Consider the following 25,824-nt stretch of genomic DNA (forward strand, 5'->3'; position numbering starts at 1 on the left):
AATTTTAATTTTAATCTAAAATGAGAATTATAGCAGTGAACTAAATCAGAACACTTATTGTGGTTGATCATTACTACTGTCTCTGGAGGAAAATACACTCTAGAAGCCAAATTATTATCAGAATTTTGCTTGCTAGCATGGAATGAAAACAAATGAAATAGAATAGTCTTCAGAACTTGTATTTGTTATAGATAAATCTTAATACTTTAATTTTAAGTTCCAAATCATAGAGACATTTTATTATTTGTAGCCCCCACCCCCATATCCTGACTTTTATTAATGAAAATTCCAACATGCACTTCAAATGATTTGCTTAAGGTCAACCATTACAGTTGTTGGTTCTGGGAATAGAACCTGCTATTTCTTTTTGTTTGATTAGTTGATTAATGCTTATACTTCTGATTTCTGATTATATTAATGTATGTATACTTTTATGTGGTTGAATATTCACAACATTAAGCCAACACACATTTTGTTAATGATACATGAAGAAATGTATATGTTTATTATGCATTGAATCAAATTGTAATTAGCTGTAGATTCGAAAGAAATTTTTGAAGGTGTTTGGGGGTTTAATTGGAGTAAGAAGGTAGAAGGGGAATTTCCAAGTTGGTTTTCTAAGAGTATGTTTTTGTTCTCTCCTAAACCAGTAATGTAAAGGGCATATAAATGTGTTAAGGGAGAGGAAGTGGCATCATTAAATGTGGGTTTGGGTGCAGAATGAGAGAAAACATTTGCAAACTACCCATCTGACAGGGGAATAATAAATAACCAGAATATGTAAGGAGCTCAAACAACTCTATAGGAAAAACAATCTAATAACTTGGTTTAAAAAAATGGGCAAAAGATCTGAATAGACATTTCTCAGAAGAAGTCATACAAATGGCAAACGGCTATATGAAAAAGTGCTCAACATCACTGATCATCAGGGAACTGCAAATCAAAACTACAATGAGATACCATCTCACCCCAGTCAAAATGGCTTTTATCCAAAAGACAGGCAATAACAAATGCTAGAAAGAATGTAGAGAAGAGGGAACCCGCATATACTGTTAGTGGGAATGCAAATTAGTACATCCACTATGGAGAATGGTTTGGAGGTTCCTCAGAAAACTAAAATAGAGCTACTATAACATCTAGCAATCCCACTCCCAGGTATATACCCAAAAGAAAGGAAGTCAGTATATCAAAGAGATAGCTGCACTCCCATATTTATTGCAGCACTAGTCACAATAGCCAAGATTTGAAAGCAACCAAAATGTCCACCAACAGATAGATAATGAAAATATGGTAGTTACACACGATGAGTACCATTCAGTCATAAGAATGAGATCCAGCTATTTGCAACATGGGTGGAACTGGAGGTGTTTATGTTAAGTGAAAGAAGTCAGGCACAGAAAGACAAACTTTGCATCTTCTCACTTATTTGTGGGAGCTAAAGATTAAAATAATTGAACTCATGGAGATAGAGGTAGAAGGATGCTTACCAGAGGCTGGGAAGGATTGTTGGGTGGGGGCCAGTGATAAGGAATTGGGGATGCTTAATGGGTACAAAAAAAAAAAAAACAGTTAGAAGAAGACCTAGAATTTGCTAGCACAACAGAGTGACTATAGTAAAAAATAATTTAATTGTACATTTAAAAATAACTAAAAGAGTATAATGGGGTTGTTTATAACACAAAGGATAAGTGCTTGAGGTGATGGATACCCCATTTACCCTGATGTGATTACCTCAATATCATCGCATGCCTATATCAAAATATCTCATGTAACTCATAAATATATATACCTACCTTGGATCCACATAATTTTTTTAAAAAAAGTTACAAAATTGTGGGTTTGTGGGGAACTCATACGTTTCACTCAGTAATTTTTAAAGCAGAATTATTTTAAAATTGTCTTTTAAAAAAGCCTTCTGTTTTGCAATTTAGTGCAGTTTACTCTCTATAGTTTATGTTACAGTATCTAGATGACAGGAGATTGTATGATATAAATAATTTTCTATATTTGAAACACCTAATGATTCTAAGATCAAGTGCAATTTATTTATTTATCTTCAGAATATACTTTTATAAAGGTTAATTTAAAATAAGGGTTTATCCGCCCCTGGAGTGTGCATCACTGTAGTGTTGGTAGGACACTGTTGTGTAAAATAGGAAGCACATTGGCCTGGGTTAGGATCCTGGCTCTGCCACTTGAATTTGGTGGGTTCATCCCTATATACTGCTGTAATTGCTTTTGTAAGTTCATAGAAACGAGCTGTGATTTTGAGCCACTTTTGATGATGACCCAAGTATCTTGGCTTCTCTGTGCTTCCATTTTTCTCATCAGCAATTTCTATTATTATAGAGCTAACAATCCTATTTATTCAAAATTGTCATGAGGCTTAAATGAGATTGTTCACCTTTAAAGACTTCGGAAACTTTGTATATAGTAGTGTTAATCAAATTTTAATGGCTTTTAAAATTGTTACCATTTTATCTTATAAGTTTGCATTATAAAAGCATGAGCATATTGAAGGAAGAATAAGAGCAATGGAGAGTAACTATCATAATAGTTTTAACTCAATATATTTCTAACCTGAATTTAGAAGACAATAACATTTGATAGTTAAGTACTGAAAAAAAATGATAATCTCATGAGTTTTGAAATATTTTAAGTCAACCATTCTATGTCTGAAATTAGACAGTTTTTATAATAGAATTTATACATTGTATTTTTATTAGTCTGGTTATGTGGGGGTTTCTACACACTGCAGTGGGCAGAAACTCATTTAATTCATGATGGCAGTTGTAGTGATACTTTTTAATTTCAAAAGAAAACAATGATGCTTACCTATTTCTTTTGTTATTGGAAGATGGACAAATTCCTTCTCTTTTACTACTAACACACAAATTTTCTTTTATTTTTCTTTCTTTTTTTTTTTTTGACGGAGTTTCACTCTTGTTGCCCAGACTGGAGTGCAATGGCGCGATCTCGGCTCACTGCAACCTCCGCCTTCCAGGTTCAAGCAATTCTCCTGCCTCAGCCTCCAGAGTAGCTGGGATTACAGGCATGCACCACCATGCTGGGCTAATTTTGTATTTTTGGTAAAGACGGGGTTTCTCCATGTTGAGGCTGGTCTCAAAATCCTGACCTCAGGTGATCCGCTCGCCTCGGCCTCCCAAAGTGCTGGGATTACAGGCATGAGTCACCAGGCCCGGCCTAACACACAGAAAATATTTAAAGGGTTTACTTACACTGACAATGAACTATCTCAAAAAGAAATGAATAGGCTGGGTGTGGTGGCTCATGCCTGTAATTCCAGCACTTTGGGAGGCCGAGGCAGTCGGATCACCTGAGGTCAAGAGATCGAGACCATCTTTGCCAACATGGTGAAAACTCGTCTCTACTAAAAATACAAACATTAGCTGGGCATGGTGGCACGCACCTGTAGCTCCAACTATTGGGGAGGCTGAGGCAGGAGAATCTCATGAACCTGGGAAGCAGAGGTTGCAGTGAGATGAGATTGCACCACTGCACTCCAGCCTGGTGACAGAGCAAGACTCTGTCTCAAAAAAAAAAAAAAAAAGGAAATGAATAAAACAATATGATTTATAATAGCTATAAAAATACTTAGGTGTAAATTAAATCAAGGAGGTAAAAGACCTCTACAATGAAAACTATGAAACACTGATGAAAGAAATTGAAGAAGACACAAATAAATGGAAAGATATCCTGTGTTCATGGATTGGAAGAATTAATGTTATTAAATATCTGTACTACCCATAGTTATGTACAGATTCAATGCAATTCCTATTAAAATTTCAATGACATTTTCCCACAGAAATAGAAGAAACAATCCTAAAATTTGTATCAAACTACAAAAGACCCCAAATAGCCAAAGCAGTCTTGAGCAAAAAATAACAAAGCCGGAGGCATCACACTACCTGACTTTAGTATATTACACTACAGGCCGGGCACGGTGGCTCACGCCTGTAATCCCAGCATTTTGGGAGGCCGAGATGGGTGGATCACGAGGTCAGAAGATTGAGACCATCCTGGCTAACATGGTGAAACCCCGCCTCTACTAAAAGTATAAAAAATCAGCCAGGCGTTGTGGCGGGTGCCTGTAGTCCCAGCTACTTGGGAGGCTGAGGCAGGAGAATGGCGTGAACCCGGGAGGCGGAGCTTGTGATGAGCCGAGATCATGCCGTTGCACTCCAGCCTGGGCGACAGAGTGAGACTCTGTCTCAAAAAAAAAAAAAAAAAAAAAGTAAATAAAATAAAAATAAATAAATAAATAAATAACACTACAAAACTGTAGAAAACAGCATGGTACTGGCATAAAAACAGACATGTAGACCAATGAAACAGAATAGTTATAGCCCAGAAATAAACCTATACATTTGTAGTCGATTGATTTTCAACAAAAGTGCCAACAGCATACGAGGAGGAAAGGACAGTCTCTTCAATAAATAGTGTTGAGAAAACTGGATATCCACATGCATAAGAATGAAATTAGACCCTTATCTCACACCATATACAGACATCAACTCCAAATGGATTAAAGACTTAACTGTAAGACTACTAGAAGAAAACAGGGGAAAACTTCTTGACATTGGTCTAGGCAATACATTTTTGGTATATGACCCCAAAAGCACAGGCAACAAAGGCAAAGAGGCAAATGAGATTGCACCAAACTAAAAAGTTTCTGCACTAAAATGGAAACAATCAATAGAGTGGAGAAACAATGTACAGAATGGAAGAAACATTTGTAAACAGTACACCTGCCAAGGGGTCCGTTGTCCAATGTCCACCTAGCACATTGTCTAATATATCCAAAATATATAAGAAATTCGTGCAACTCTATAGCAAGAAAACAAATAATCTGATTAAAAAATGGGCAAAGAACCTAAATAACATTTCTCAAAAGAAGTCATACAGATAGTCAAAATGTATGTGAAAAAATGCTCAACATCACTAATCATCAGGGAAATGCAAATTTAAAAAATTGAGATATCACCTCACACCTGTTAAAATGACTATTATCAAAAAGACCTATGATAACAAGTATTGGCAAGGATGAGGAGAAAAGGGAACCCTTGTGCACTGTTGGTTTGAACGTAAATTGGTACAGCCATTATGAAAAATAGTATAAAGTTTCTCATCAAACAAAAAATAGAACTACTATGTAATCCAGGAATTTCACTTCTGGGTATATATCTAAAGGAAATGAGATCAGTATCTTGAAGAATATTTGTACTCCCATGTTCATAGCAGCATTATTGACACTACCCAAGCTATGGAAATAATTTAAATGCCCACCAGTGGATGAATGAATAAAGAAATATTGGTATATACACACAATGGAATATCATTCAGCCTTACAAAAAGAAATAAATCATATCTTTTGCAGCAACATGGATAAACTGGAGGACAAACTGCTCAGTGAAATAAGGCAGGCACAGACAGATGAATACCGCATGATCTCATTGTACGTGGAATTTAAAAACATTGAATTCATAGAAGCAGAGAGTAAAATGGTGATTGCTGAGGGCTAGGAGATGGGGAAAATGGGAGATATTAGTGAAAGAGTACAAAGTTTCATTTATGCAGATGATAAGTTCTGGAAATCTAATGTACAGTGTGTGGTGACTATAGTTATTAACACTGTATTGTATACTTGAAATTCAAATGTTCTCAGCATACATTAAAAAAATGCCAACTATGTGAGGTGATGGATATGTTAGAAAGCTTGATGGTAGTAATCATTTCACAATAGATGTAGATGTCAGAACATCACATTGTACACATTAAATATATACAATTTTAATTTGTCAATTATATCCTATTAAGAAGAGAAATTTGGCCACCAAAAAAAGAAGAAAGGAATTCCAACTTGACTCTGTTTTTCAGTAAACACCCATGTTTGCTACCATATACATAATTGCATGAAGTACAGTCTATTTTAGAAATAAGTCAGATTCTTTCTCTCTCTCTGTCTCCTCCTCCCCCCGCCTTTCTTTGTTAACTATGTATGTATATAGGGAATACCTAGCACATTGTCTAAATCCCTAGAAATTTTTACTGTAGCCACATATGAACTCATCACTCCATTCTGGTAGTCCCATGACTAAAAGTGAATATTTTGATGTAATTGCTTCTGAGCTACTTCATTATTTATTAATAATTGCTTTAAACTGCTGTGGGTTGTTTTCTTAGTGGGATTTTTAGGCTCTATGCACAATAAAAGTGGAAAACATTGAAATACATTTTAGGTTTAAACTCAAGCAGTTCTCCAATTAAAAAGCTCCCATGCAGCATAGGCATGTCGATAAGTTTTTCTGTAGAGCTTACTAGTAGCATTTCAAGGCCTGTTTCTCAGCCTCTTTCTCTGAGCACCAAATCAAATGATCTTTGTCTCTGCTTCAGAAAGAATCTCACTTTACATTGATTTTTGTCCATAAAAGAATGATCTTTCGTAGTTTTCTAGGGTAGGCAGGATTGTATGTTAAGAAGAATTTGATGGCCAAAACTTGTATATCAATTTTCAAACTTGGAAACTGATATTTTGTGGCTGAGTTTGGGATACTTAGAATGAAAGTAAGCTCAGAAAATCACAAGGGTGTTATGGCCATTGTTGGTTTTCATGGATTCCACAGCCTCATTGCTTGTAAGAGTAATAATAATAACATTATAATCCTCATAATAAACCCATGGTCTTTACTACATGCTATGAACAGCTAATAATCTGCATGGTTGGAATTGGAACCTCATGCTTCTGGCTTCAAAGTTTGTTCCTGTAACCACTGCACTTTATTTTTCTATATTTGATTCCTAGCAGGATTCCTTGTTGAAAGATTGCTTAATGCATATCTAAATTAAAATTTTTGCCAGATGCGGTGGCTCATGCCTGTAATCCCAGAAATTTTGGAGGCCGAGGCGGGCAGATCACTTGCAGCCAGAAGTTCAAGACCAGCCTGGCCAACATGGTGAAACCACTGTCTCTACTAAAAAAAATACCAAAATAAATAAATAAATAAATAAATAAATAAATAAAACCAGCCGGGCGTGGTGGTGCACACTTGTAGTTCCAGCTACTTGGGAGATTGAGGCACGAGAATCAGTTGAACCTGGGAGGCGAAGGTTGCAGTGAGCCAAGATTGCATCACTGCACTCCAGCCTGGGCAACAGAGCAAGACTCTGTCTAAAAAAAAAAAAATTAATTCTGAAAACTTTAATGATAATAGAAATAAAGTAAAATTAATTATTGGGTGGTAGTTTCTTTGACTTGATTTAATGGTCAGTGTCAGAATTAGGTCTTATCATAATAATCATGGGAACTCAGAGTCTCTCTGAACATTATGTAATCCTTGAGATGAAAATATAAGGCAAGAATGCCAATTTTACAAATTTGGAAACAGAAATGCAAATGAGTAAAATGACCTTTCTTAAAATCACTACTCACCTACTTACTTAAAGAACTAAAAATGTTATCTTATATAATTACTTTTTTCTGAATTATTTTCTGTGTTGGTGCGCTCTTATTTGCATTTGTTTGTGACTGGCAATTAGGCATGGATAAAGGATGCCATGTTCAGGAGCAGTACAATTTAGTGGAAAGAATACTGGCCCAGAAATTGTCATCCCCATTATACCTCTATCTGCTGGTGTTTTGGGGTGAACATGGAAATGTTCCATGGCTGTTTTTGCTTATTTTAAAAAAGGAAGTAGTAATTGTTGCTGCTATCAAGTCTCCAGGGCTTTGTGAGAACAAAATGGAACATGAGTTCAAAAGGGAAAAATATATTATTACACAATTTTGCAGGATAAAATTTGTATAGTATCATATGTGCAGCATTATAGAATATATATACGTGTGTGTGTGTGTGTGTGTATTTATAAAGCTTATATATGCTGCCCCTGCTGTGCTACTGACTTAGTGTTTCTGTGGTCCATCCCTCCATCCTCCTCTCATTCCTGTGACTCCTGTGATTTACTCAGGCACGCCTATGACTTTAGGTAACACAGTCTGGTGACTTCTAAACCTATATTGTCAACTTTAACCTCTCTCATATCAAATTCTGGAGTGCTAGCATTCTACTGGACATGTCCACATGTATGTTACATGGCATTTTAAAATCACTATTTCTAAAACTGAAATCCCATTTGGGTACCATCAGGCTTCCACTGCATTTCCTTTCATTAAGTCTCTGCAGCTGGAAACATTGGAGTCAACTGGATTCCTTTTGCCTCCTTTCTTTTACCTTTTGCATGTGATTTATTAGTGACCAAGTTCTTTAGATTCTACTTTCTTTTTCTTTTTTTTTTTTTTTTTGAGACGGAGTCTTGCTCCCTCACCCAGGCTGGAGTGCAGTGGCGCGATCTCGGCTCACTGCAAGCTCCGCCTCCTGGGTTCACGCCATTCTCCTGCCTCAGCCTCCCGAGTAGCTGGGGCTACAGGCGCCCATCACCACGCCTGGCTAAATTTTTTGTATTTTTAGTAGAGACGGGGTTTCACCATGTTAGCCAGGATGGTCTCAATCTCCTGACCTCGTGATCTGTCCGCTTCGGACTCCCAAAGTGCTGGGATTACAGGCGTGAGCCACTGCGCCCGGCCTAGATTCTACTTTCTACGTATATCCTGAATCCTACCCCTCCTGTTTATTCTGATGCCACTTACAAAGTTTAGGCCCTCATCAAGTCCTTCCTGGACTTGGACATAATGAATTCTTGAAAACATGTTTTTAAGGGGGAACAATACGTTTAAATATTTTAGGGTGAGGTAAGGGTTGGAAGCAAACGGTGTTCTGTGGACAGAGAACCGAAAACTATGATACAATCATGACTTAAACTTCCTCTATGTACTCTCTGTATCACATTCAGGAAACTTAAAAATCTTCATCTGTGTCCTGGGCTTCTGGGCTGGGGCACCAGGTGAGGAGACCATCCTGAGGCTATGGTAAATCAAGCTGGGTTTTCTCTCTCCCACGGGCATTCCACACTGTCTCTTTCTCCGTTATAGGTGGGAGGCTCATGCAAGCCCATTTTTAAACATTTGTGCAATGAACTTAGTCAGGATGAAAAAAAAAAAGAATATTATTGTTCTTATCCCTGTAGCATAAGCAGAATGGGGCTTCCGCTGGCTTTGTTCATGCTGGAGGGTCCCTCCTTCCTGCAAGCCATCCCATCCCCATAGAGGTAGCAAAACAGGAAGACTATGGGCTGGGAGGAGAGGTTGAATAGGGTAAGTGGTCCTGTCCTGAATTGTGACCCTGCATGAGTGAATGAGCTTCAAGTTTAAGCTGGATGGAGTCCTCATAGCACCCCATCTACCACCCTGGTGGGGTGGAGGATGGTTCTGCTGTGTGGGTCTCCTTAAGCACTTCATTAAGCACCCCAATACAAATTATCCGTCTACCTCAGAGTTCCCTTGGACCTTCCCTCATCAACATGCCTGACAAGTAGTGCAAACACTAATAGCGCAGTATCACTATTACTAGTCTAGTCAAAGCCAAAGAAAGTCAATTTGATTTGGGAAAGGTAGTTTAGGGATGTCAAAATATGATGTTTAAAATATGTGAAATCTAACCTGTATAAGTTAATAATTACCAAATTGCCAGACTTCTCAAGCGGTCTGTTTCCAGTTTTTTTCTTTCTTGAAGCAACCATTCCACATGGCCACTAGAGAAATTTTTTTCAAAATGCAGATTGATCAATTTTTTTGATAGTTTCCCTTCACCTACAGTTTCCTTCACCATGTTTTCAACCATAGTGATGTACATTTTTACTAATATTCAAATCTGATCTGTTCTTTTAGTTTCTTCATTCTTTTACCTTAAGGCCAATCTTTACTTGTCATTTCATCTGAAAACAGAACAAAATTAAAAAATAAGTGAACAAAATATAGCCTCTCAGCTCTGTTCACAAATCTAACTCCAAAAGCAATAGTGAATAATATAGACATTTAATAAAGTTCTTCTGTGTATACCAAACAACAAAACAGCCTAAGAATCTTCTTTGAGCATCTTATCTCTAAAGTTTCATCTTGTAAGGCAGCTGCCACATATTTCCAAATTCCTTTTCTCTTGCTGTAAGAGCTCTATCTCTTTGGGCCACATCCTTGAACCTCTCTGAGGGTCTGAGCATCATTTGTGTATTCACTGTAATCCTTTCTCCATTTCTCTCATTTGCATCCCCATCTATCATCCTGCTCTGCAAGACAAAGGATGCTGCTGAAGTTCTACCTGCCTGAAAAGAGGAGAAGCATAATATTTATAATTTAATTTCAGTTTGCTTTTATCTATTAAATTAAAATGAAGTAATGTAGTTTGTGAATGATTCACTTCTGTATAAATTAGAATGAATTAAAAGTTAACACTAGATGAAATCATTCTCAATTAGATTTTGCATGCTTCCTTGAGGAAACAAAAAATTTTGGAGCTAAGAGGAATGTTGTGGAATCTCCTCCACAGCCTGTCTTATCTGTAATAGAGCCTGGAGAGAAACTATTGCATTGATTGTGGCAAAAGTTTCAGATTACTCTTATGCTTTTGAGTTATGAATGTTGAATGAGAATGTTGAAGTTTCTTTTCGGCAACACGAGAGTTTCTTTTTTGTAAAACTTTGAACAACTATCCCAAGTCTGATTTCGTTACCTTGGGTTAGGTGCCTGTTCCTGATCTGATTACTGTTCACAGGGATAGGTGATGCCCGGATTGGTCAGGTCTGTGTCACATGACCAATTGTAGCAGAGAGGAAGTCAAGGGTTGAGAGTGGGGAGGGATCATTTCTCAGTGGCAAATAGGGAGTTTTTTGTTTGTTTGTTTGTTTGTTTTATTTTGTTTTAAACCGAGAGAGTAAATTGATAATGGTGATGGAAACAGCAGGTGTCTCATTAAGTTGGCCTGCAGGGTCCTGCCTCATCCAGTTCCCCAGCCCCATCCAGCAATGTCTGCTGTTCGCTCACTGCACTATGTGATGCCCTTTCGTATCTCTGCTTTTTCACAAGCTTTTCCTATGTCTGGTATGCTTTTCCCTCTTTTCTCTACCTGGTAAACTCCTGATCAAATTGCATCTACTTATTGAGCCTTCCCTTCAGATTCTGTTGGCTACTTTCCCCCCTGACCCATTAACACTTTGTACCTACCTCTCTGAGAGCATTTCTTTCATTGTATCACATTAGGTGTCCCTTCTTCTATTATACGAGTGTCTCAAGGTCTGTGTGCTCTCCATGTCTGTGTATTCTCAGTAATGGACTCAGACCAGGTGATTACATTAGCATTATGTAAAATCGTGGGCCTAGAAAGGTGGAGAATTTGGATTAATTTTATAATTTCTGTTTCATCAAGGTTGTGATTCCCAACTAAGTTTCTGCTGCATTGCTTCCCTGGGAATGTTTGGAAGTGTGTGGGAGTACTTTGGGTTGTTGCAAAGCCTGGGCATTGGGTGCCACTGACATTTGTTGGCCAGGGACCCAGGAGTGCTAAATGTTTTACAGTGCATGAGACAATCCTGCACAAAGAAGGATTGTCCTCTCTAAATGCCAGTTCTTCCATTGAAAACTACTTATCTAGACAAGCATAGGAAAGAGGAGAGTAATTTGATCACAATACAAACTACATGTCTATCTCTCGTCAATCTTCTTTGCGTACACTGTGAATAGGAGAGCCTATGCTCAGTTAGCAGATTGCTTGAATGATAGGTTTTTAAACCTAAGTGCATTTCTATCCTTATCTGTTTCCCCATATAATCTGGGTCCTGAGGTTGGAGTACAAGGCTAAAACATGTGGAAGTTCAGGATAAAAGTTTGCCTCTCTTAAGTAAACTTCCCTTGGCTAGGCTTTCTCTAAGCCTGGGGAGGAAATGGGAATTAAGTTCTATGTTTTCTTTTTTTCAATATCTATGGTGAGATAATTTGATCTTAATGCCTCTTCCACTGCACAGAAGGCTGAGAGTGACTAATTTAAATGATCTTTTAAAAATCTATTTATAGCAAACCTTCTGGCTGAAGAAACCAATGTGGAGGGTGGCACATAGATTTAAATCCAGTTTTCTGTCATGAGGTGTCAGAAAAGCTAAATAGTTCTAGTGTGGTTGTTTAGGTCCTATTCTAGGAAGCACATCTTTTTGTTCATTGTTGACACTGATGTTGCTGTGTTATCTAGAATATAGGAATTGTGTAGAGAAAACTTGGGAGTATACGTCCCCAAGTAAGGTTTTTTGATTCTTTGCTTCAAAGGTGACATTTTTGAAAAAAGATTCCTGAAACATAAGTTCAGTAATTCATGTGTGATTTTATTGTCCTGTGTTATTATATATAGCATAAAGTCTTTTTGAAAAATAATTTACCAAGAATCTGAAACTCAGTATTTATCAGCTGCTACTGATAAACTTGATAAAGTTTTTTGAAAGATGTTACATGTAAAAGATACTTCATAAAATCAAATTCTACTATTCTTAGTATATGTTTGTTTCTTTTTTAGATACTCCCAGAAGCATAAAAGCATCCACTGCTACAGCTGAACAGTTTTTTCAGAAGCTGAGAAATAAACATGAATTTACTATTTTGGTGACCCTAAAACAGACCCACTTAAATTCAGGAGTTATTCTCTCAATTCACCACTTGGATCACAGGTAAATGTGGTTGCTGGAGTTTCCTGTGTTTTCATTATATGTGGTTAAATGAATATATTAAAGAGAAGTAAACAAAAGCTTTCTTCTCTTGTATATCTCTTTATGATTTGGGAAGCCGAGGTGGGCAAATCACGAGGTCAGGAGTTCAAGACCAGCCTGACCAATATGGTGAAACCCTGTCTTTTCTAAAAATACAAAAATTAGCTGGGCTTGGTGGCGCGCGCCTGTAGTCCCAGCTACTCAAGTGGCTGAGGCAAGAAAATTGATTGAACCCAGGAGTTGGAGGTTGCAGTGAGCCAAGATCGTGCCATTACACTCCAGCCTGGGTAACAGAGCGAGACTCCGTCTCAACAACAACACAAAGATTGGTTTAAGATAGAATGGTTTTGTTACATTTTACAAAAATCACAAACACAGGTAATTGAAAGTAATTGCCTAAAAGCAGAAGGAGCTGCTGCTTTTCAGGTTAGTAAGAAGTTGCTATTCCTAAAACAGATTTATTAATTACTGAATTCCTCAAGAGGCATATTTCTCAATTTTAAAGCCAAACATACTTCTTAATTTGTGAATAGTTATCCACAAAAATATTATATTCTAATGCTTTGTAAAATTGTCTGGGTTTAGAGTTTAATAGTCGTATAATTGTAATCATTGACAGATAACTTCCTTTTTTACCTCATAGTTTGCAGCAGTTACAGCTGTATTCTTGGACATGGATTGTATAAAAATGGTGTCTACTATCTTCCAGCCTTTGTCATATGTGAGACAGGATTAGGAGCTCTGGATGGGGGGAAAGGAGGAAGAAGAAGAAAGTCATTCATGATACTTGACATATACATAAATTGCTATGAAGTAATACCAAATAGTTTAAGATGATTCCTTCTGGAAAGAATAACCACAGTTCTGGGAAAGTCCACCACTTACTATCTGTGGACATTGGGGAAGTCACCTAAGATCTGTATCTCAATTTCCTGATCTGTAAATTGAGGATAATAATACTGCTTCATAAGTTGTTGTGAGGATTAAAGAATTTATACATATAAAATGCTTTACCTATATAAAAACTTTAATGATCCTGTCCAAGCATGGGTATAAATCTCTTTATTTGGTTTCTCTTATTGCAGATGAGGCAGTCTGGGACTTTGCACATCTTTACCAAATACTAAAGAGCAAACGTAAGAAAATCTATGTGGAGAACAAAATATAGCAAGGCTGACTTAGTGAGGAAGGTTCCTAGGGACATACTATCTCGCTTGCTCTTGGGGCTTGAGGCCCCATTTAATTACATCTTTAGCTCCAAAGGATAATTTCCCAGGCCCTTCACTTGGGTTTCTTTCCTCCCAGATTCTGGCCTGTTTTTGAGGGGAGGGTGCCATCCTAACACTCACCTGGTAACTGGGAAGAGCAAGAAAGGGAGCAATCCCATCTTCAAGGGTTCACTGGGCTATTCCCTTCAGTCTGTTTTTGGTTGCAGGGAGAGGCCTTGTCTTCATGTGGTTGAGATCCAGTGAGCTCCTTGTTTATAGCAGTGTGTCTCTGCCCATGTCCATTGAGCTTTCAGGCAACAAGAGTCACATGTAATAAAGCAAGATTGTTCATTTGCAGAACAACCTGTTGTATTTCTGATTACCTGTACATGCTAGGAAAATTTCCCCTTAATTTTGCACATTAGATTTTGCTTCCCTGTGACTTTCTCCCACTTCCCTGTTTGTAGAGACATAGAACTCACCCAGCCTTCTTCCAGATGACATCCCTTACATAGATGATGGCCACTGCTACCTCCTTTCTTACTGCTCCTGTCTCTGTGCTAACTGGTGCTAGGGCCCTCCATCTGCTCCTCCTGAGGCTTGTCAGGCAGCATTTCAATGGGTCTGTTTCCCTCAACTGTGAGTCCTAGATGGTCAATGTTTGTATTGGTTCCCAGGGTCGAACACCTTAACTGTACACACTCTGACCAGCACAGACTTCTTGCAATCTGCAAACTTTTTCCACCTAATACTTCTTAAAATAGTTTAATGTTTTTTTAAGTAACTGAAACATTTTAAAGATATGGGCAACTGAAATACCTGACCTTCATCAGGTGGTTTGCTGTCAGGCAAATCCTTTCTTACTCTTCCTGTGAGGTAGATTTATTAAAGTTATAGGCAGGGCTTTAAATGTATTTATTTCAATTGAAAATAATATTTTTTTTTTTAGATTATAGAAGTATGTTTTCGTTGTAGAAAAAATTTGGAAAACTGACAGAAAGAAATAGGAAAATTGATACAATCATATTACTAAAAGACTAATGTTGAAGTTCTGTCATATTTTAATCCAGTCCTTTTGTCTATGTGTATTGATACGCCATATTTTGTTTAATCAACCCCTTACTTTTGGGTATTCAACTCATTTACTTTGTAAATTTTAATAAATAATAATATGATGAATATTTCTTTTTTTTTTTTTTTTTTTTGAGATGGAGTCTCGCTCTGTCGCCCAGGCTGGAGTGCAGTGGCGCGATCTCGGCTCACTGCAAGCTCCGCCTCCCGGGTTCACGCCATTCTCCTGCCTCAGCCTCCTGAGTAGCTGGGACTACAGGCGCCCGCTACCACGCCCGGCTAATTTTTTGTATTTTTAGTAGAGACGGGGTTTCACCATGTTAGCCAGGATGGTCTCGATCTCCTGACCTCGTGATCCGCCCGCCTCGGCCTCCCAAAGTGCTGGGATTACAGGCGTGAGCCACCGCGCCCGGCCGAATATTTCTTATACATAAGTATTTGTGCTCAGCTGTTAGGTTTTCTAGTTATACCTTTAAAATTTATATTATTTCTGAAATTTCTTGTTTTACTTATTCAGTCTATGGTTGTATCTCTGTCAATGTCTATGAATTTATCTATGAAATTATAAATTATGTAGATATTATCTAGATATGTTATTATTGAACAAATATCATATTTGAGATATAGTATATCTTTCTATGATGTGGAAAATAATTTAGATTTGTAAGGCACTTTCATTTGCTGAGTAAGCTAACAGTTATTAAAGGCTTACCATGTGCCAGGCACTGTGCTCCATGCATTACATGTGATTAGTTCATTTATCATCAGTATTCAAGAGTGATTAAGAGTGTAGACCTGGAGATGGACAGCATATATTCCAGTCATAGCTCTGCCACTCATTGGTTTTGGGACCTTGTACAAATTACTTAATTGTTCTGTACTTCAATTGTCCCCCTCTGTAAATCCATATAGAGTGCTTGAAAATACTAGCTATAAAAATTCACAAACCTCTCATAATCATACAAGATCAGCACTCTTATTTTTATTTCAAAGATAAGAAAAACAAGCCTTAGAGATAAGTTCTTAAAGGTTCCATGGTAATAAATGGGAGTAGGCTTTTCCCTCAGTGTGATTATAGAGCCCACCTGCTGAACCTCTGTGCTATCTGGTCTCTCCGTGTCTATGGGAGATCATTAAACTAGGTTCTTTATTGCCTTTTTTTCAGCATCATTTAGCTAGTTACTGACAGAGCCAGAACCCAAACCCACTTTTTATTATTGAGTCTTTTTACTAATGCCCTGTGATATTGCCTTCTATCATCTCAACAGACCTTCTGTTATGGCTTGTATTGGATTTTTTCCTGTTCTTCTTGCTGAAGCTATCTTTCTTTAGTTATCTTGCTTTTCCTCACTCATCTATTTAGTTTCATCATTGCCTAAACACTTATTTCATTATTTTCTGCTTTCTTTCACAAAAATTTTAAGGTGGCTTATAGAAATATCTACAGGACAAGATAAAATGAAACATATACAAATCAGAGCAAACAAAAAGATAAAAACCTCGTTAAATAATCAGGATAATTCAACCATTCTTGGCACTGAAACCATACACATATTTCTCATATGGCCTTTTGTGGTCAAGGTAGTAAGTGTCCTTAGAGAACAAGTTCAGGGGACTTTTTGTTAGCTGGTCACTTCAGAAAAAGCAGATCTACAGTGATGTTGATAACATACATCTAGGTATGAAGGTCTTTGAAGCAACACTGCCCCCTTTGGAGACACTTTCTTGGTAATATGCAAGACAGTCATGTACAACCAAGTTTTCCTGCTCAATAAGCCAGTGGAGCCTTCTATATGAAGGCCTGGTAAGTAGACTGTGTCCTTCGCACCACATTGCATGTAAATTGCTTTTCTCAATGTAACTCAGTCACTTCCAACTGACAGTGATTAGGTGCAGGTCCAGCTCTTCAATGGGTGCATTCTAGTTCACCATAGTAAGAACTCTTCTGCATGCCCTGCTGAAGGATGCTTATTTTTCTAGTTTTTTCTGGGGGGAAGATGGGGTGGCAGTGGCATTGTGACACTTCCTCTGAGCACATGTTCTTGCCTGCCTGGGAGAAAGCACAAGAGCAAGAGCTTGAGCAAGAGCAAGAGCTTGAGCTATCCCTCTGTGAATTTAGACTCTGTGAGTTAGACTACAAAGTCTCTGCTATAGAATAAACATGAAATGAACATTAATATTATTATTAGAGGTGATGTGAGACTGGCTCTCTCTTCCTTATGTCTGTTCCTGACTCCAGTGTTATCTCCATATGGGCTATTTGCAGTGAACAACTAGCTTATTGGGAAGCCTGCTCTGAAGCCTAATTAAAGAGGGAGAAGGTAGGAACTGATGGAGACTGTGGGAATGGTAGCTCCAGCACTCGTGGTAATGGAGTAAAGCGATAGGAGTATAAATACTAGCCAGGCACAGTGACCTATCTGCTCGGCATCTATGTGTCACCCTTTTTCTTTTTCTCTGCTTGTTCAAATCCTGCACGTACTTCAGAACTGTTCTTATATCTCCAGGAAGCTTTCACTGACCTTTCCAGTTTACATTAATTTCTTCCTACATCAGTTTCCAATGTATTTAAAAAATTTGTGCCAGTTTTTTGGCATTCTAACATATAATGTCTTTAATTTTTTTTTTTTTACTTTTAGTTCTGGGATACATGTGCAGAACGTGTAGGTTTGTTACATAGGTATACATGTGCCATGGTGGTTTGCTGCACCTGTTAACCTGTCATCTAGGTTTTAAGCCCTGCAAGCACTAGGTATTTGTCCTAATGCTCTCCCTCCCCTTCCCCCTGACCCCTTGCGAGGCCCAGTGTGTGATGTTTCCCTCCCTGTGTTCATGTGTTCTCATTGTTCACCTTTCACTTATGAGTGAGAACATGTGGTGTTTGGTTTTCTTTTGCTGTGTTAGTTTGCTGAGAATAATGGCTTTCAGCTTCATCCATGTCCCTGCAAAGGACATGAACTCATTCTTTTTTATGGCCGCATGTATTTCATTGTTATTTAAATATTTTATGTGTATACATGTTTGTTAATTGCATGAGACATTAAAATATCATTTACTGCTTCTGATTACAGTTGTAACAAATACATAATTTAACTTTTAAAAATCTAAATTGTAGCTTTCTTAAAAAATTGGTAATACATCCCAAAGTTCAAAATGTAAAAGGCACTCCATTCCTGTCCCCTGCGACCCAGTTTCTATCCCTGATGGCAGCCACTATTATCATTAAGGCATTCAAAAACAAAAAAATATGTATAAAGAAGAAAATGAAGCTCATCCAGTCAGTGGTTTGCTGGAGCTGGCTTGCCTACTGGCTTTAGGGGCTGAAATTTTGTGAACCGGTTGACATTAGTAGCTTGAAATAGGCCATGGTATGAGTAATTATTCCATGGAAATCAGCAGATGCTACAAAATAGGGCTTTGAAAAATATGCTTTTTCAATGAACCTTTATTTTTGTATACTTTTTAAATACTCTCTTTCCGATACAAATGGGCACATGAACCAATAGCTTAGAATTGTGTCTCTAGAGAACAGAGAGCCAATTATTAAACATTTACCACTGCCTATAATTCTGACATTTAGCGATAACCCCATTAATGCTGTGGAATGCAGCTTTCTCATCCTTTTCTCAGGTGAATTTGTGTGTTTGTGTAAAATATTTACATAGTTGACAATAATTTTTGATTAGATGTTAAGGTTTTCTGCTGTCAAGGATTGTGCATTAAACTTGCAAACTCCATTACATCTGTCATGATGTCATACACAGATGCTAAATAAATATTTGGTAGATGAAGAAATGAGTAAAAGATGAAGAGAAAGGTTATTATGAGTACATCAGGAATCATAAATGGCATCACAAAGTTTTCATCAAGCTAGAGTGGTAGGATTTGGAGAATGTTCAAATTGCTATATTGATGCAGGGTGCCTAATCCATCCTGAAATGTCCTTAACTCTAGCATGAGGAATTCACTAACTGGCAGCCACTGCCTCAAAACAGCTATAAGTCCAGTTCTTAGAGAATAATGACAACTGTAATAAGCTATATGGCAACATCTCAGCCACGGTGTTAATGCTGGATATCTAATCACACAATTTTTTTGGTTTGGACATATGGATTAATGGGCATGCTCTGGATTCTAGGGTATCTGAAGTGAACTAAAAGCAAGACGAAAGTAGGAAGGGCAGATGATCACACTGTTGCAGAATTAAGAAGAGGGCTTCAGTCAAACCTTGGCACTGAAACATAGCTTCAAACCAAGTGGCATAATTAGGAAACTCCCGGGAACTCCATCAGCAGTGCCCTGGTGTGCCATGAACAAAGCTTCATTTGGCCTCCCAACCTGAGATGCTGGTTTCAAATGGTGTTCCTTAAATAGAGGCTGATATTAAAAATTAAGCCACAAACTTCATGTGAGCACAGTGTAAAAAGAGTTTTGGCTCTTCAGTCATTTCAGTATGTTCACCATCAGCAGCATAACCTAAAAAAAACCAGACAATAATATATGGCAGTTGTTGGAAAGAGTTAAGACCCTCAGGCTGATTAAAGGAGTTCTCTCATTATTATAGTTTTCTGACTATTGTGTTTCGAAAGGTAAATAGAGAATAGAGAAATATTTTTAACATATTGATTCACTTATCCATTTATACAGGAAACATAGAAGAGAAATATGAAAAATATAAAGGATTGTTGAAAAGCAAAAGTATATTTATCAGTAAAAATAAAAGAAATTTATTGAAAATTCCAAAGAAACTGTTTCCTTCTTCCATGTTTTACAAAACTGCAGTTTCTTCAGGATAAATAAAATCCTTATGTTATCCTTCGTGTGATTTGGTGTAGTTGCCTAGATTCTGTTCTGTGGTTTATAATATTTCTTCTTTATTTAAAATAATCTTGGACTTTAGATATACAAATTTGTTCCAAGGGGTTTATTAGGAATTTTGCTGATATCCAAGCATTATTTATGCTTCTGACTTTGAATGCTTTGCAGATAGCATACATGGAGATAATTTGTGGCAATAGCTTTGCAAATAAATATAAAACTGTCCTGTAGTTTATCATCATCTTCTGTATTAATAAACTTCAGGTGAAATAAATGAGATTTTTCTATCCTCTTAATTATACATTCTGGGTGAGTAAAAATGTATTTATGTACGAGGCTGAAAAAATGTGTCTTCATGTTTGTGAGTGCTTGTCATGTATTGAGCCATTTTTCTTTCTTGACATTAGTAAGTAAAAATTAAACTTGCTGGCAATATTTGCTTGGCTTAATGGTTCTGAACTAAAAAATGACTTTGTTTATTATGGATGAAATTAATAGACTGACATAAAAGCTACTAAACTCGTTACTTTCTGCTTGCATTTTATTTAATAAATAACTTTAAAGATAATAGGATTTATAAATTAAAATTTCAAACTCCAATTTCTACATAATTAAAAAACTTTACTTAGATTTTATTTTCTTGAAGTGTTTCTATATCATTGTTTATCTCTCACAAAATTACATCTCTGTTGTGTATTTTAATACCTCCCTTATTATTAGGAAAGTTACAATATATATTCTAATGTAGCCAAGCATACATATATCACTACCAAGTAGGCATGGTCAGGTGCTCATCAAAGAAAGTAAATTAAAGCAAGCAAATGGAATTTCTCATCGTAATTTTTATATAGGTGATGTGATGGACAGAAATACACATTTTAACACACAGAGGTTATCCCATAGAGCACACATCCCCCGTTTCACACTAAAGAAGCGAGACATTTTTTTTCCCTTCCCGTCAGCAGTCCACAGTTTCTGCAGGGTCAAAGAATGAATCAGTTGACTGCTGCTGCCGCAGCCCATAGACTAACCAGCCCATATTCACTTTCATTACACATTTTGGGTATTTTCCTCCTAGATGGGGATGCAGAGGACCAAGAGTATTTCCAGGCAACCATCCTATTCTGACCATATCCAGTTATCAGGCCCTAAATATCTTAGGCCATTGCAAGACCCTTCTGTGTCATCCATCTTGTAGCTCCTTCACATCTACTCTCTTCACTCCCTATGGACAGAGTACTGGAATTTTGGTTGTTGTGTAAGCAACTGTCATTAAGGAGCAAGCAAACTGTGTTTTGGAAACCAACTTGGTGCTCCTGCTTGCAATTTTTCATACTTCCCGTTTCTGTGTTGCCATATCATTTCTTTATAAATGGCAGGAAAGGTGAATTGTTCATTAGAAATAATTGGCCCATGTAACTTTTAATGATCAGTCTGCTACTTTTTTAAAGTTATTTTTTTCTTTTCAGCATTAAAAAATATTTCTAATGATTAAAAACTTTTTTAACCTTTTCTTCACTTGGGAATAAAAACTTTTGAGATTATAATTTTAGTTCTTTCTTGTTTTGGCTTTGCTAAGAACTTGTGACTTTATTATTTTCCCTTTTGCCATTTTTGAAAACATTGACATCTAAATTTTAGGAGTCTATAGCTCTTCCTGATTTCTTTAAGACAGAAGCTTATCATATCTCGATGATTTACTATCTAATACCATGTTTCATAGAGATGTCGTTAATGAACGGATATTTTTTTTTGAGTCATTGGTCCAGAATTCTTTGTGCATGCGTGCGTGTGTGTGTGTGTGTGTGTGTGTGTGTAAAGAGCAAAATCCATCAAATGTATAAATTCCTATTAAGTATAATGTTTTAGACAGGAATATTTTGTATTTTTTCTTGTAAGTGATGCCTTATAATTAAATGCAGTGCCATTAGAGGCTCTGACTTTGCTGAGCACTTAATTTTTTTCTTTAAGAGGATTTTTGCATTTCAAATGTTGCTTCTTTATATGTGTTTATTATTTGGTTGTTATTTCACTTAATGTCTTCCTCATAGATTTTTTTCTTTTTTTGAAATGGTTTTTCCTATCCTGAGATCAGGTAGTCTTGCTGTGTAAAAATATAATTTTTTTATGGTTTCCCTGTCTTACTCTTGAACCCATCTATAACTTATTTTAGTGTACTTAAGAATTGAGGCTCTAAACATTTTTTCAAACAGATAATTAATTATTCCAACACCATTTTTGTATCTCTCCCCCTCCCTCATTTGAAATATAATCTTATATTTTATATTAAAATCATTTCTGAGCTGTCTCTTCCATTTCATTAGTCTATTTTTGTACCAGTAATAAACTTACATACATGATTTTCATATTGTAGTTTTTTAATGTATGCATTTAAAAATGCAAATGCAAAAAATTACTACTGAAATGTAGTATACTGTTGTATTCATGGGTGATATTCAAAATGTATAGTAATCAGTATGCCATGGGCACTAAACAACCAAAGCAGGAAAGTGACAAATTAGAATGGACCTTGACTATAATCAACCAGTATGGCTATTTTCTATATGCACTGTGTGTATGTACTTCTAAATTTTATGATATTGGCTAGATATATAGATATAGATTCAAGTATAGATTTTAATATGTATACAATTACACACAACAAATATAGGTGAATATTTATGAAATATGTATGTGTATGTGTAATTTTCTACATACTATGTATATGAAATACATATTTCATAACAGATTTTAATATGTTGCATTCTCATCAGCAGAGTGCCTACTTAACTACTTTCTTCAACAATGATTAAAAAGTTTGCCCATTCAGAAGGTGAGAAGTAACACTTTGTTGATGAGGTTGAATACCTTTTCATATGCTTATTGGCCATGCATATATCTTCTTTTATAAATTGCCTATGTATATGCATTGTCAATTTTCCATATTTTTTTATAAATGAGCTTCATTTAATAAGGATATTAATTCATTATCGTCTATATTTTTAATTTGCCTTTAAGTTTTTATGGTTTTTTTATGTACTAAATTTTCTTAAATGATGTGCAGTCTAGTCAATACTTTCTGTCTCTAAAGGGTGGGATTGTGTTAATGACATAGTGAAGAAATAATTTTTTTCCTATACATAAAAAAAGAGAAGGCTAATTCAAAAATTCAAGAAAAAGAAAATCTTGTATGAGAAATTCGTGGTCCATTATATATAATGAAACAAAATTTACTACAATTTTGGACAATTACTGCATTTAAGAAAAAATGTCTATCCTTTTTGCTATTGAACATTCTCCTTTGAGTGTTGGAGAGTTTGTGTTACTCTAGTGAGGGAATGATTATCTCAGCACAATATTTGGTATTGCAATTAGTACTACATATAGGCATAAATGCAAATACTGTTGATTAGTTTCCTATTGATCTTTTAATTGTGGGTCTGGAAAGGTATAATAATACATCTGTGTTTAAATTTCCATCTTAATCTGCCTTACTATATTAAACACATATTCTATTTTTATGCCCTTTAGTCTTGCCTAAGAAAAAAATTGACATTTTGGACTTAGATGTAGGTATCTAAGGTATCTACTTAGATGTAGATATTCAGTGCAATATCCAACACAATGAAGCTGGTGGCCCCAGTGCAATTTTTTCAACAGCTCACTGTTTTCTCACTGATTTGTAATGTCACCTCAAATCTCCATCAATGCTGAGGTCGGTTTCTGGGCCCTGTTTTCTGTTCTACTAACCTATTTGTTGATTTCTGCAGAGATACTACAATATCCTGATTAATATAGTTTTATAAGATTTGATATTTAATAGCTCAAGTCTCTTTGTTCTTCCTGTTAAGAAATTTTTGCTGCATTTGAAACTTCATTCTTGGGAATAACTAGAATCAGTTTAAGTTTTATGAAAAAAATTTCATTGGTATGTATTGAAATTGCATCACATTTATGGGTTAATGTAGTAACATTTTTATACTACTCAGTCTTCTAATCCAGTAATATGGTTTCTCTCTACATTTTTTAATGTCTTCTATTATCTTCTTTGAAATTACTACAAAAAGTGTATACACATATTTTGTTATTTTAATTCCTAAGAACCTTATGTATTGTACTGCTACTGTGATGGGTTATTTACTTTTCTATTATATTTTCTAATTGTAAAAGATGTTTGAGTTGACGTATTACTAGAAAAATGGATTTTGTTTTGTATCAAAAGTAGCATCTTCCACAGGATTTAAATTGCTTTCTCTTTTCCCTAGTGACAGAGTTGAATTCTTTGGATGCAACTCAGAGTATAGTAACGAAATTTTTGATGTGCCATGAAAGTTCATTTAATTCTCTTTTTTTAATCTACCATACATTCATATGCACTGATATTTTAATGTTCTTTTCCACAATGAATGTTCAAGGATTGTTGTAATAAATTTTAATTCTTTGGCATTACAATACATCTCTTTTTGTCTTTTCATGTCAATGTGAAACTTCACAAATACTCTTTAAGCCCTTGATCAGTTGTTTAAAATAATTTTACAAAGGGCTCATTTAAAAATATAATTTTTTTCTACAGTTTACTATTCAGGAAATAGAATTCAACTTTTAACTTATTTCGCTATTTCCTTTAGTTACGATTAAGTGTCTACCTTTTTAAAAAGTCCATGTGAAATCTTTTTTTGGTGTCTTAATTGACAGTGGAGTTTATGTTATCTCCATTACCTAAAAAATCTTATTTCTCTTGCTGTTGTGTACAATCCACTTCCACTGATTCTGGAGAGAAGTCTTATATTTTTGTGGTTGAAAGATGTATTGATATGTTTCATAACAGCTGAATAAAAGTCATTCATGTTTGCCTCTTTTTTTAGTACTTTTATTCACTGAGCATTTTGAAAGAAGGTGATTGACATGCTGTCATCTTTCCCTTGTACTTTAACCTTTGGTTATTTAAAACTCTAGGTATTGTAAAAATTACACTTGATTGTGGGATGACACATTCTTGAGGATACTGAATGCATCACAGAATATATGAATTATTGAATGTTTCAGCTTAAACCCATTTAATTCAGCCAGTAGAAATAGTCTGAGCAGCACCAAAAGTGAAGTAAGATATTATATGTTTTGAGTGAATTACAAGAAAAATGTTTGCTTTGCAAATGACTTAAATATGAAACTATATACTTACACACTTAAACTTTTAACTACACACTTAAACTATGCACATTTTCAAGAATTGAGCATTATATTTAAAATAATTTTTTGCTGATATAACATCTGAAAACTAGCTATAACTTTTAAAATTTACTAATTTTTGAGTATTAGTGAATTTGAATATTTTGGAAATATATTTGTTAGTAAGTTATTTGTGTCTGAATTGATGAATAGTTTCTAAATATTATTTTTCATTTAAATGAGACTCTTGCTATTTTTCTTGCTTATTTGTAAGAACGCTTTATATAATAAGGATATCAACTTATGCTCCATCACATATATGCAGCATGTATGCATCAGTTTTCCTAATTTAATGTTTGCTTTTAATTTTAAAAAATTGAAATAGCTGCAAACCTACAGAAAAGTTGCAAGTATATTACAAAGAACTTCACCATAACAGATTCCCGAACTCCCTAAATATTTTTATAGCTCATTTGCTTCATGACCCTCCATCTCTTATTCCTCTGAGCCATTTACTGACAAGACACTTCATCACCTTTAAATACTCTAGTGTATATTTTATCAAACATTGACACTCTTATATAGCCAACATATAACCTTCCAGTTAAGAATCAACATTGACATTACAATATTATCTAATCTACAGACCCCATTCAAACATCACCAATTATCTAAACTCTTTCTTCTTGGCCCAGGATTCTAGCCAAGAACACATGTTGCATTTGGTTGTCATTTACCAGCATCTCCTTCAATCTGGAGCAGTTCCAGTTTTTTCCTGTCTCTGATATCCTCTATGGTCTTAGAAGTATAGGCCTTTCATTCTGTAGGGCCTCAACCTGGGTCTGTCCAGTGTTTACTTGGTACTCATCTTGTCAGGAAACCCATAGAAATGATTATGATT

General features: G+C 35.9%; 1 protein-coding gene across 5 annotated transcripts in view; it reads left to right on the top strand.

Moving 5' to 3' along the window:
• Positions 1-25,824, top strand: part of NELL2 (neural EGFL like 2) — a 406,132-nt gene that overhangs the window by 84,694 nt on the left and 295,614 nt on the right. For all 5 annotated transcript variants that reach the window (XM_057299468.1, XM_034935992.2, XM_003825751.6 and 2 more), the window contains one exon: positions 12,468-12,618. In XM_057299468.1, coding sequence (XP_057155451.1) covers positions 12,468-12,618 — 151 coding nt within the window. The remainder of the gene's footprint in view (positions 1-12,467; positions 12,619-25,824) is intronic.

This window comes from Pan paniscus, chromosome 10 (genome assembly GCF_029289425.2).
Source record: "Pan paniscus chromosome 10, NHGRI_mPanPan1-v2.0_pri, whole genome shotgun sequence".
In the NCBI taxonomy this organism is placed as follows: Eukaryota; Metazoa; Chordata; class Mammalia; order Primates; family Hominidae; genus Pan; species Pan paniscus.